This window comes from Pseudophryne corroboree, chromosome 12, assembly GCF_028390025.1.
Source record: "Pseudophryne corroboree isolate aPseCor3 chromosome 12, aPseCor3.hap2, whole genome shotgun sequence".
Classification (NCBI taxonomy): Eukaryota; Metazoa; Chordata; class Amphibia; order Anura; family Myobatrachidae; genus Pseudophryne; species Pseudophryne corroboree.
In genome coordinates, this window is record NC_086455.1 from 91,104,448 (window position 1) to 91,118,364 (window position 13,917).

At 45.5% G+C, this 13,917-nt stretch overlaps 1 protein-coding gene across 1 annotated transcript in view; it reads left to right on the forward strand.

Annotated features, from left to right (window-relative positions):
* The window catches only part of RMDN3 (regulator of microtubule dynamics 3), a 258,511-nt gene that overhangs the window by 30,184 nt on the left and 214,410 nt on the right, over nucleotides 1-13,917 (forward strand). The window contains exons 2-3 of the mRNA XM_063947778.1: nucleotides 3,906-4,104; nucleotides 4,235-4,400. Coding sequence (XP_063803848.1) covers nucleotides 3,915-4,104; nucleotides 4,235-4,400 — 356 coding nt within the window. The 5' untranslated portion in view covers nucleotides 3,906-3,914. The remainder of the gene's footprint in view (nucleotides 1-3,905; nucleotides 4,105-4,234; nucleotides 4,401-13,917) is intronic.

Consider the following 13,917-nt stretch of genomic DNA (forward strand, 5'->3'; position numbering starts at 1 on the left):
CCAGCTCTCTCTCCTGTGGGGTTGCACCTTCGCCTAGCGCCCCCAGCCAAGCGCTGCAGTACGACAGGAGTGACAGTGGTCGACTCTGGTAACTTACTGGATGAAGTGCTACCACTGCCTGTTGGTCCCTCTTCATCATCACTCAGGTGGTCAGGATCCTCTCGGTGCACCCGATCCACCTCCAACAACCACAGTACCAGAGTTTCCATGGTCTCAGTCCCATCATAGGCAATTCCCTTCATCCTGCAAAATCCTTGCAGGTGAGGTTTTCGAACTGTACAGTAAAACTTCTGCTCTCTCATTTCATTTTCCCCTTGACTGCTGGCCACAATGGCTGACTGACTCTTCATGCTGATACTCTGTGGTATTAGCTCCCTGGAAACTCACTCCCTGGAAACACTACAGGAACTGTGTGATATCCCATGGCTGCCACCAAATGTGAGGATACAGGGTGACCTGGGTATCCTGGGGTTCAGGGATCACACAGTGGAGCGGGTTACAGTGAAAACAAGGTGATCTGTATTCGGGGAGATCTAGAAATCAGGTGAACAACAAGCAGGATTATACTAATAAAGTCCACTCAGAGTTCAGCAAAGTCCTTACCAGCTGCTCTATCTCTCTCCCAGTCCTGGGCAGCAATGACAGCTGTAGCAGGCACACAGAGTGGCTGGTCACTGATGACACTGAGAGGGGACGACACCCCAGCAACTTCCTCACTCCCACAATTCTCCCTTGCTGGTTCTTTCTGTCTCCTCCTTTCTGATTGGTGGATCATGTTGTCAGTCTTTCCAGAGGGGAAGGAGGAGGGATTTTCTAAAAGGAACACCCCCTTGCTGTATGCTTCTGGCAGACTTCCTGTGTGTGACTTATGCAGACTGAGGGTTTCAATTTAAGAACTCAGAACTTGGGGCATAGGGTTAACTCTTCCCTTTTTAACATGAAGGGAAGTCCTAGACATCCCTTACCCTTGCCTCCTCACAGTGATGTTATGTGTACTGTACAGAGAGGTTGTAATTAGATAGGGAAGCACTGAAGCTTATGTGGGTGGGTCTGGAATTTGATAGGCTTGTCTGAAGAGTTGAGTTTTCAGGGAATGTTTAAAGGTTTAGAGACTAGAGGTGAGTCTTGTTGTGCGTGGGAGGGTATTCCACAGAGTGGGTGAAGCCCGGATAAAGTCCTGTAATTTTGAGTGTGAACAAGTAATGTGTGTGGATGAGAGACGCAGATCTTGTGCAGAGCGGAGAGGTCGGGTAGAGATATATTTTGAGATGAGTGAAGAGATGTATGTTGGTGTAGATTGGTTAATAGCCTTGTATGTAAGTAAAAGTATTTTATATTTAATATAGTAGAATACCGGTAACCAATGGAGGGACTAGCAGGGCGGATCTGCAGACAATTAACATCTAGCGAGGAAGATTAGCCTTGCAGCTGCATTCAAAATGGATTGTAGTGGTGAGAGCCGATGTTTGGGAAGACCAGTCAGGATACTATTACAATAATCAATGTGAGAGATAATGAGAGAATGGATTAGAGTTTTGCGTTGTCTTGTGTAAGATATGGTCGTATTTTGGATATGTTTCTTAGATGTATGTAACATGATCTTGAGACAGATTGAATGTGAGGAACAAAGGACAGTTCAGAGTCAAGAATGACACCTAGGCAGCGAGCTTGTGGGGTAGGGATGATTGCTGAGTTATCAACAGTGATAGAGATATCAGGTTGGTAACTACTATTGGCCATTGGAAATATAATTAATTCTGTTTTGGAAATATTAAGTTTGAGGTGGCAAGATGTCATTCAAGATAAAATGGCAGAAAGGCATTCAGTGACACGGCCCAATACGGATGGTGATAAATCTGGGGAGGATAGGTAGATTTGAGTATCATCTGCATAAAGATGGTACTAAAATCTGAAAGAGTTGATTAGTTTGCCAAGAGATGTGGTATAGATAGAGAAAAGCAGAGGACCTAAGACTGAGCCTTGCGGTGGTAGGTAGCGAGGTGGAATCAGAGAAACGAACACTGAAGAAGCGATTAGATAGGTAGGATGAGAACCAAGTAAGGGCTGTGTCCTGAAGACCTAGGGATTGTAGTGTTTTTATGAGAAGAGAGTGGTCAACAGTGTCAAAAGCAACAGGGAGATCAAGGAGAATAGGTAGTGAATAATGGCCTTTAGATTTAGCAGTGAACAAATCATTCACTACCTTAGTCAGTGCTGTATCTGTGGAGTGTTGGGCAAAAAATCCTGACTGAAGTGGGTCCAGTAGGCTGTGTGAGTTAATAGAAAACAATAAGGTACACCAAATGGCGCTAATTACAAAATGTTCACATAAAAATAAATTCCTCACATCAAAGAAAAAATATATTAGACGGAGTTCATCTGGGAGGGTAACTGCGTGGATGTGTGGCCCCATGTCTTAAACCCACATTAGTGGTTTATATGCTGTTTTATCTCTGTTGTTTGTGAGTGTTTTATCATTAAAACAATCTTCTTCCAAATTGCTTGGCTATACTTGCACTATGTCCTTTTGTCTCTGGGATATTTAAAAGGTTTCCATTCACCGTGGTTGTGAGAAAATACGCTGGAAACACAGGTATAATATCAACTGGTGGCTTGGCACCCAAACAATTCCCGTGACTAAATTGGAACAGATGAACTCCGTCTAATATATTTTTTCTTTGATGTAAGGAATTTATTTTTATGTGAACATTTTGTAATTAGCGCCATTTGGTGTACCTTATTGTTTTCTATTTGATCATTCTTGTGACGTGTGAGGAGTCACCTATAGGTTCACTAAGGCTGCAATTTACTATTGGCGCTGTGCACAGATTACTTTGTTTGTACAGGCTGTGTGAGTTAAGAAAGTGTATGAGGCGAGTGTAGGCAAGTCTCTCAAGTAGCTTGGAGGGGCATGGGAGCTGAGAGATGGGACGGTACTTTGAGAGAGAGTTGGGGTCAGAGTTTTGTTTTTTTTCAGAATGAGAGTAATCACTGCTTGCTTGTACAGAGAAGGATAGATACCAGTAGACAGAGATTACAGATTTTAGTTAAGGTTGGGATGAGCACAGCAGACAGAGCTTTACTAATTTGTGAGGGTATAGAGTCAAGGGGATAGGTAGTAGAGTAGCCAGATGAGAAGAGTGCTGAATTAATCCTCTTCATTTGTAGGATCAAATGAAGAGAAGGTGTTAGAGGGTTCAGTAAGGGAATTGAGTAGGTCACTTGCTGTGGAAGAGCATACCATTTCATTTCGGATCTTATCAATTTTGTCCTTGAAATAGGAAGCAAGATCTTGCGCACTGATAGTGGCTGGTGGGCTAGGTGAGGGAGGGACAAGAAGTGATTTAAATGTATTAAAAAGTCACTTGGGGTTAGAGGCTTGAGCAGAGATGAGATATTGGAAATATGTTTGTTTGGCAGTGTCCAGAGCATTACGAAAAGAGTGGTACACAGTCTTATATGTGAGAAAGTCACTTGAACTATGAGATTTACGCCACTGGCGTTCTACTTTATGTGAGAGTTTTTGTAGGTGTCTTGTGTATTTAGAGTGCCACGGTTGACATCTAAGTCTACATGGCGTGTGATCGGTAGCTGGAGCCACTTCGAGTGCTATTTCTAGAGTTTGGTTAATGTGTGATACAGCACTCTCAGGAGAGGTCACTGTACAAATTGGTGAGATCAGTGGTTGCAGTGAGGTAAATAGTTGTTGAAAATTAATAACGTTAATATTTCTGCGGGTTAGAGGCGGCTTGGTAGACTTCAGGGACAATGAGTTTGAAGTAATGGAGGAGAGCATGCAGGTGATAAGGTTGTGATCTGAGAGCGGGAAAGGAGTGTTATTTATATATGGAACCTTTAATATGCTTACATTATAGAACCATGACATTTTTGTGTTTGCTTTCCAGGACAACAACATGTCTAAACCTATCCTTTCATATCAGATTGGATTGGGTTTGGCAGCTGGAGCAGCTACAGCGATTGTAGTTTATGTGTTGCACCAACGACGACAAAAGAGGATTAATAGAACAACGTCTAAACAAAATGGGAATCATATACACTCGTTTGCAGATCATAATATTCCATTAACCTCAAGTTACTCACAAGGTGATTGTTAACTTGTCATATTTCCCTGCAACACATTGTGTCTATAAAACTGTAATGTTTCTAGGCATAATTACATGTATTTCAGCATGTACTGCAGAATATCAGTATATTTTTCTGTGCTTCATTTCAGCTTTTTCAGGAAGGGGAGATATCGTGGATGTGTCACGTGGTGAGCAGTTGGAGCTGTTGAACCGCTTGGACCATGTTCTTGGCAGCATTACGGAGTTGAAGCAGGAGGTTGAATCTCTGCGGAACATTCTACATGGGCTAGCTGAGGACATTGTTGGAGAAGTGCGGTGGGTAATTGTTAGCAAGCTGATTTTGGACAAGCACTTTGAATAGTTTAAAATGATGTCATACCCATTTTCCTACTTGGAAGCAGAGTTAAAAGGAATATGCTTATAATAGCATTGCAGCTATCCCTCCTCAATATCTGGGGTCCTCACAGCCCTTCCATTGTCACTATAGTGCTCTCTGTTATGAAAGTGCTGCTCTCCTTCTGCCACTCACTTGCCCTCTATCTGTTCCATTGGAATTTGCGTTAGCCATGCTGACTTCATACAGCACTCTTTTCACTTACTAGCTGCACCCCGCCTTTATGTAGGGACTCTCTCCACCTTGTGCTCAATGTTGATTTGGTCATGCGGTTTGCTGCAGCACTCCTCCTCTTAGCACTCAAGCTTTTTTTTTTTTTTTTACGTAGGGGGGTGATTCCCCCTTTCTCCTATCGATTGTGCCCTCCTTGCTGAAGCCTCTGCTCTACTGAACACTGGGGCACCTCCTCCTCTCAGTGCTTTGGAAATCAAAGACTTTAGATTCAGTGTTCTCACACGATCCACATAGCCACAACATAGAGTGCTTTTGCACCTCACTGTGCCTCATCGAGTGACCTGGCTAGCCGGTATGCAGTTATATTCCTGACTATCAGGATCCCGGAGTAGCCGTGTTACTGCGCCTCAGCTCCTGGAGCCCCTGCTGCCCCAGGGCTGTATAACAAGACACGTTATATTTCTACTAACACCAAATAGACACAAGGGGGTATCTGTACAAAAGGCAATTCCTATAGATTGTTATTGACTCAAATAGTTTACTAACAAGACAGTTTTTTAAAATTAATATTTAAAGGTTAGTAAATGCGTGCTTTAGCCATTGAAAAGCATCATCAAATTAGATCAATTTCTATTGATTTAAAACAGATAGAAATTGGCCTTTAGTAAATATACCCAAACATATCAAGAAACATCAGATGCTGGTATATGTTTTGAAATCATCCCTATGTGCACGTATAATTGTCCATATTACAATATATTATTATATTTACTTATGAAAAAAAAATCACCTTTAATTATAGTAAAGTTGTCTGACATTTCTACATGGAAACAAACGAATGATACTATGGGCTGTATAAAAAGCTAGTGTGTGTTTGGGGCTCATTTAATCAGTCTCATTAAAAAGTTTATTGTGCAGATAGATTGGGAACATTTGGGCTGATGCATACATAATAAAGCCTACACCAGTTTGCATAGTATTCTGTAGTAAAATAAGTATGCCCAGACAATAGCCAAGTGTCAGAACAGGAGATATATCAATCTTCCAAATGCTCCAAAATGGCAAAAAATCAGACAGTGCTATATTCACAGGACTCTGCAATAATAATGATCCTGCACATGAGATTAAGATAGTATATGTCATTTCATATTTACTTGCATCCAGTTGTCGAAGTGGAAATTTTGAAGTGGGGGTAAGGAAAAGTGAAGGTTGTAATTATGCGCGCACCGAAGGAGCGCATGTTCCGGAAAAGGGTGTGTGGCCACTCAAAAGGGTGCGCGTCCTTAATAGTAGGACTCCTTATACCACATTACGCCACACAGTATGAGACAATATTCACATTACGCCACACAGTATGAGACAATATTCACATTACGCCACACAGTATGATCCAAAACTCATATTACGCCACACAGTATGATCCAAAATTCACAATATGCCACACAGTATGAGTCAAAATTCACATTACCCCACACAGTATGATCCAAAATTCACATTATCGCACACAGTATGATCCAAAATTCACAATATGCCAGACAGTATCATCCAAAATTCACTTTATCTCACACAGTATGAGCCAAAATTCACATTATGCCACACAGTATGAGCCAAAATTCACTTTACCCCACACAGTAAAAGCCAAGATTTACATTATACCACACAGTATGATCCAAAATTCACATTATCCCACACAGTGTGAGACAAAATTTACATTATACCACACAGTATGAGCCAAATTCACATTACGCCACACAGTATGATCCAAAATTCACATTATTCCACACAGTAGGAGCCAAAATTCACATTATGCCACACAGTATGAACCAAAATTCACATTATGCCACACAGTACCCAATGAGCAGTGGAGGGGGCTGTGGTCGGCGGCGGTGCAGAGGAGGAGAAGGCCCTGGGCAGCGGCAGTGCGGAGGAGGGCGGCGGTGAGGCTCTGGTGAGGTCCACCATTTGAAATCTGCCACAGACCAGCAGCCAATCAGGAGTGGCCGCTTCTGATTGGCTGTGGTTCCAGAGTTCCAATTAGCGTTTGAACAGCGCGGTGGGGCTCTTCAGTGCTTGAAGTGCCAGTATGCCATACCGGTGTATACAGACCCACTACGAGCACTGCTTGCATCACATAAGTAACATAAAGCCTCAATAAAATCCAACCACAGTCCTAATGTGTTGACCAACAGGGTTTATTGAGATAAAATTAAACATCCGTATCATGTTCTCTTCTTTGATTGTCATCATAGGGGATCAGTACTAAATGCCGCCGGCAGGAATCCCGGCGGTCGAAATCCCGACGCCGGAATCCCGACCACACAATCCCGACAGGGGTGGCGAGCGGAACGCAGCCCCTTGCGGGCACGGTGCCTCGATACGCTCGGCACACTATTATATTCTCCCTCTATGGGTGTCGTGGACACCCACGGAGGGAGAATATGTCGGGATTGTGGCGGTCGGGATTCCGGCGTCGGTATTTCGACCGCCGGGATTCCGGCCGGCGTCATCTTGACCGCATCCCCATCATGGTACCCATAATGTACAGCCCTTTTTTTGTATGTTGAAACTTTCTAAATATATGATAGTGATAATCGAATACAAGTCATCGAATTGTAGATGATTTGAACAGATGGGATATGCAGAAGTTGCTTTGTTAAGATGTGTGGAGAAGAAAAAATGGCTGCCTTCAGTACTGAAAAAACCCACAAATGCTAATTCTGAAAAGTGTAGTGAGGTGTTTGTGGTTGCTAGTATAATAGTGTGCAACATTGTGTGATCCTTACTCATAGCCAAACCTAGGGGATGCCTGTGTGAGGCTAGATACTTTTAGCGAGTGGTACCTAGAAAGTAATAGCCCCACTGCTATCACCACTTTTAAAAGCTTCACGTTCCACATCAATGGGAAAAACACAAAGCACATATTTTTGTAGCCACATTTGCCACCCTGCAATTCAATTGGCTCACACGATGAATTGAAAGCTATAAAGGTGACTATATCATTACTCTAGGGTGCCTATTTACTGGCCATACAACATGATGAGAAGTCTTTTATACAGCCTTTCCCCTGAAGAGATTGCTTCTGCCTCCACTATACTCCCTCTTTCTGAGGATGTTCCAAATTGCTCTGTCCTGCTCTTCTCTGCCTACACATCTTCTCTTGGTGAACTCATATGCAACACCATCTATATGTTGCAGACACACAAATCTACCTCATCTCTCCTTATCTCTTGCTTTTCTATATTCTGTATTTCTCTAACGTCCTAGAGGATGCTGGGGACTCCGTAAGGACCATGGGGATAGATGGGCTCTGCAAGAGACATGGGCACTTTAAGAAAGACTTTGGATGTGGGTGTGCACTGGCTCCTCCCTCTATGCCCCTCCTCCAGACCTCAGTTTGATACTGTGCCCAGTGGAGACTGGGTGCTTTTCAGGGAGCTCTCCTGAGTTTCCTGTTAAGAAAGTATTTTAGTTAGGTTTTTTATTTTCAGGGAGCCTGCTGGCAACAGACTCCCTGCATCGAGGGACTGAGGAGAGAGAAACAGACCTACTTCTCTGAGTTTCAAGGCTATTGTTTCTTAGGCTACTGGACACCATTAGCTCCAGAGGGATTGGTACGCAGGTCTCACCCTCGCCGTCCGTTCCAGAGCCGCGCCGCCGCCCTCCTCGCAGAGCCAGAAGATAGAAGCCGTGTGAGTATGAGAAGAAAAGAAGACTTCAGAGGCGGCAGAAGACATCTTGATCTTCATAGAGGTAACGCACAGTGGTGAAGCTGTGCGCCATTGCTCCCATTCACCTCACACACTTTGGTCACTGTAAGGGTGCAGGGCGCAGGGGGGGGTGCCCTAATTAGCAATAAAAACCTCTCTAATGGCAAAAGTACATATATAAATGTACAGCTGGGCACTGTACATGTATGTAAAGAGCCCCCGCCATGTTTTTAAGAATTTTGAGCGGGACAGAAGCCCGCCGCCGAAGGGGCGGGGCTTCTCCCTCAGCACTCACCAGCGCCATTTTCTCCAAAGCACAGGGCTGAGAGGAAGCTCCCCGGACTCTCTCCTGCTTACTGACGGTGACCGTGGGTTTTTCAAGAGGGGGGGGGGGCACATAATTGGCGCATATACATTCATAACAGCGCTACTGGGTAAACATTCTGTGTTTTTTCCTGGGTCATATAGCGCTGGGGTGTGTGCTGGCATACTCTCTCTCTGTCTCTCCAAAGGGCCTGTTGGGGAACCTGTCTTCAGAAAAGAGCTTCCCTGTGTGTGTGGGGTGTGTCAGTACGCGTGTGTCGACATGTATGAGGTTGAAGGCTCACCTAAAGAGGAGGGGGAGTGTATGAATGTAAGGTCTCCGTCGGCAGCGCCGACACCTGACTGGATGGATATGTGGAATGTCTTAAGTGCTAATGTAAATTTATTGCACAAAAGATTAGACAAAGCTGAGGCAAGGGAACAGTCAGGAAGGCTAAACATGTCTGTCCCAATGTCGCCGGGATCTTCGGGGTCTCAGAAGCGCACACTATCCCAAATAGTTGACACAGATACCGACACGGATTCAGACTCCAGTGTCGACTACGATGATGCAAAATTACAGCCAAGATTGGGTAAATGTATTCGATATATGATTATTGCAATAAAAGAGGTTTTACGTATCACAGAGGAACCCCCTGTCCCTGACACGAGGGTGCACATGTATAAAGGGAAAAAGGCTGAGGTCACCTTTCCATCCTCACATGAGCTGAACTGCGAAAAAGCTTGGGAAACCCCAGACAAAAGACTGCAGGTTCCCAAAAGGATTCTTATGGTGTATCCTTTCCCGCAAAAGGACAGAATACGGTGGGAATCCTCTCCTAGGGTAGACAAAGCATTGACGCGCTTATCAAAAAAGATAGCGCTGCCATCCCAAGATACGGCTACCCTCAAGGATCCTGCTGACCGCAAGCAGGAGGTTACCATGAAGTCCATTTACACACATTCTGGTACAATACTCAGACCGGCAATTGCGTCGGCCTGGGTTTGTAGTGCTGTAGCAGCATGGACAGATTCCTTATCAGCGGAAATTGAGACCCTTGATAAGGATACCATTTTAATGACCCTAGGGCATATAAAAGATGCTGTGTTATATATGAGGGATGCTCAAAGAGACATTTGTTTACTGAGTTCCAGAATAAACGCTACGTCTGTTTCTGCTAGGCGAGTCTTATGGACCCGACAGTGGACGGGTGAAGCCGACTCTAAGAAGCATATGGAGTTGTTACCTTACAAAGGTGAGGAATTATTTGGAGAAGGCCTCTCGGACCTCGTCTCCACAGCTACGGCAGGTAAATTGAATTTTTTGCCTTATGTTCCCTCACAGCCTAAGAAAGCGCCTCATTATCAAATGCAGTCCTTTCGTTCAAATAAAAGCAAAAGAGTACGTGGATCGTCCTTTCTTGCCAGAGGTAAGGGCAGAGGAAAAAAAGATGCACAACACAGCTAGTTCCCAGGAACAAAAGTCCTCCCCGGCCTCTGCAAAATCCACCGCTTGACGCTGGGGCTCCCCTGAGAGAGTCCGCTCCAGTGGGGGCACGTCTTCGACTTTTCAGCCACATCTGGGTTCGCTCACAGGTTGGATCCCTGGGCAATAGAAATTGTTTCTCAGGGATACAAGCTGGAATTCGAAGAGGTGCCCCCTCACCGGTTTTTCAAATCGGCCCTGCCAGCTTCTCCTTCAGAGAGGAAGTTAGTGTTAGATGCGATTCAAAAATTGTATCTTCAACAGGTGGTGGTCAAGGTTCCCCTACTGCAACAAGGGAGGGGATATTACTCAACCCTGTTTGTGGTCCCGAAACCGGATGGTTCGGTCAGACCCATTTTAAATTTAAAATCCCTGAACCTATACTTGAAAAAGTTCAAGTTCAAGATGGAATCACTCAGGGCGGTCATCGCCAGCCTGGAAGGGGGGATTTTATGGTATCCCTGGACATAAAGGATGCGTACCTTCATGTTCCAATATATCCACCTCATCAGGCATACCTGAGATTTGCGATACAGGATTGTCATTACCAATTTCAGACGTTGCCGTTTGGGCTTTCCACTGCCCCGAGGATTTTCACCAAGGTAATGGCGGAAATGATGGTGCTCCTGCGCAAGCAAGGTGTCACAATTATCCCATACTTGGACGATCTCCTCATAAAAGCGAGATCTCGAGAGAAATTACTGAACAGCGTGTCACTTTCATTGAAGGTGTTACAGCAACACGGCTGGATTCTCAATATCCCAAAGTCACAGCTGGTTCCTACGACCCGTCTGACCTTCTTGGGCATGATTCTGGACCAGAAAAGGGTTTTTCTTCCGACGGAAAAAGCTCAGGAACTCATGACTCTGGTCAGGAGCCTGTTGAAGCCAAAACAGGTGTCAGTGCATCACTGCACTCGAGTCCTGGGGAAGATGGTGGCATCATACGAAGCCATTCCCTTCGGCCGGTTCCATGCGAGGACCTTCCAATGGGACCTACAGGACAAGTGGTCCGGGTCACATCTACAAATTCATCAGCGGATCACCCTGTCCCCCAGAGCCAGGGTATCTCTCCTGTGGTGGCTGCAGAGTGCTCACCTCCTAGAGGGACGCAGGTTCGGCATTCAAGACTGGATCCTGGTGACCACGGACGCAAGCCTCCGAGGTTGGGGAGCAGTCACACAGGGAAGAAATTTCCAAGGTCTTTGGTCAAGTCTAGAGACTTGTCTCCACATCAACGTCCTGGAGTTGAGGGCCATATACAACGCCCTACGTCAAGCGGAGGCATTACTTCGCGACAAACCAGTTCTGATCCAGTCAGACAATGTCACCGCAGTAACTCATGTAAACCGCCAAGGCGGCACAAGGAGCAGAGTGGCAATGGCGGAAGCCACCAGGATTCTTCGCTGGGCGGAGAATCATGTAAGCGCACTGTCAGCAGTGTTCATTTCGGGAGTGGACAACTGGGAAGCAGACTTCATCAGTAGACACGATCTGCATCCGGGAGAGTGGGGACTTCATCAGGAAGTCTTCGCGCAGATTGCAAGTCGGTGGGGACTGCCCCAAATAGACATGATGGCGTCCCGTCTCAACAAAAAAACTAAAAAGGTATTGCGCCAGGTCAATCGATCCTCAGGCGGTAGCTGTGGATGCCCTGGTGACACCGTGGGTGTTCCGGTCGGTCTATGTATTTCCTCCTCTTCCTCTCATACCAAAGGAGAATAATAAGACAAAGAGGAGTGAGAACAATCCTCATTAGTCCAGATTGGCCACGAAGGACCTGGTATCCGGATCTGCAGGAGATGCTCACAGAAGATCCGTGGCCGCTTCCTCTAAGACCGGACCTGCTGCAACAGGGGCCCTGTCTGTTCCAAGACTTACCGCGGCTGCGTTTGAATGGCATGGCGGTTGAACGCCGGATCCTAGCGGAGAAAGGTATTCCGGATGAGGTCATTCCTACACTAATAAAGGCTAGGAAGGACGTGACATCAAAACATTATCACCGAATATGGCGAAAATATGTTTCTTGGTGTGAGGCCAGGAATGCTCCTACGGAAAAATTCCATCTGGGCCGCTTCCTTCACTTCCTACAAACTGGAGTGAATTTGGGCCTAAAATTAGGATCTATTAAGGTTCAGATTTCGGCCTTATCCATATTCTTTCAAAAGGAATTGGCCTCTCTTCCCGAAGTACAGACGTTTGTGGCGCCTTGGGACCTTAACGTGGTGTTAAGCTTCCTTAAGTCACATTGGTTTGAACCACTCAAAACGGTGGAGTTAAAATATCTCACTTGGAAGGTGGTCATGTTGTTAGCCTTAGCTTCCGCTAGGCGAGTTTCGGAATTAGCGGCTTTACCACATAAAAGCCCCTATCTGGTTTTTCATGTGGATAGGGCGGAATTGCGGACTCGTCCTCAATTCCTACCTAAAGTGGTCTCATCCTTTCATATGAACCAACCTATTGTCGTGCCTGTGGCTACGCGTGACTTGGAGGATTCCGAGTCCCTTGATGTGGTCAGGGCTTTGAAAATTTACGTGGCCAGAACGGCTAGAGTCAGGAAGACAGAAGCACTGTTTGTCCTGTATGCTGCCAACAAGGTTGGCGCTCCCGCTTCAAAGCAGACTATTGCTCGCTGGATCTGTAACACGATTCAGCAGGCGCATTCTACGACAGGATTGCCGTTACCAAAATCGGTTAAGGCCCATTCCACTAAGAAGGTGGGCTCTTCTTGGGTGGCTGCCCGAGGGGTCTCGGCACTACAGCTGTGCCGAGCTGCTACTTGGTCGGGGTCAAACACCTTTGCAAAGTTCTATAAGTTTGATACCCTGGCTGAGGAGGACCTCCTGTTTGCTCAATCGGTGCTGCAGAGTCATCCGCACTTTCCCGCCCGTTTGGGAGCTTTGGTATAATCCCCATGGTCCTTACGGAGTCCCCAGCATCCTCTAGGACGTTAGAGAAAATAAGATTTTAAACCTACTGGTAAATCTTTTTCTCGTAGTCCGTAGAGGATGCTGGGCGCCCGTCCCAAGTGCGGACTACTTCTGCAAGACTTGTATATAGTTATTGCTTACATAAGGGTTATGTTATAGTTTCATCTGTTTTGGACAGATGCTATGTTGGTTTTTCATACTGTTAACTAGATAGTGTATCACAAGTTATACGGTGTGATTGGTGTGGCTGGTATGAATCTTGCCCTTGGATTAACTAAAATCCTATCCTCGTACTGTTCGTCTCCTCTGGGCACAGTTTCTCTAACTGAGGTCTGGTGGAGGGGCATAGAGGGAGGAGCCAGTGCACACCCAGATCCAAAGTCTTTCTTAAAGTGCCCATGTCTCCTGCGGAGCCCATCTATCCCCATGGTCCTTACGGAGTCCCCAGCATCCTCTACGGACTACGAGAAAAAGATTTACCGGTAGGTTTAAAATCTTATTTTCCAACTGCCTCTCTGTCATCTACACCTAGATGTCCCAGCTATGCCTTATGGTTGAAAGCCTTTACTCTCTCCTCCTGTTACCCAAGCTTGTTGCCTTGGTGTCACCCTCTACTCCGCTGTCCGCTTCATTCCCACATACATTCTGCCTATCCTTAGCACGTTTACAAAATGCGCCCATGATATTGCCAAGTCCCTGATCCACTCCAACCCTGCTGGGTGTGGTTTAAAATATTAACTCTTGACCTTCTGACCTGTCGACCTATTGACTATTTACTGTCTATTTATCATCCTAATAAATACTGTAGATCTGTTTTTCTAGTCCTTCTACCTCTACTA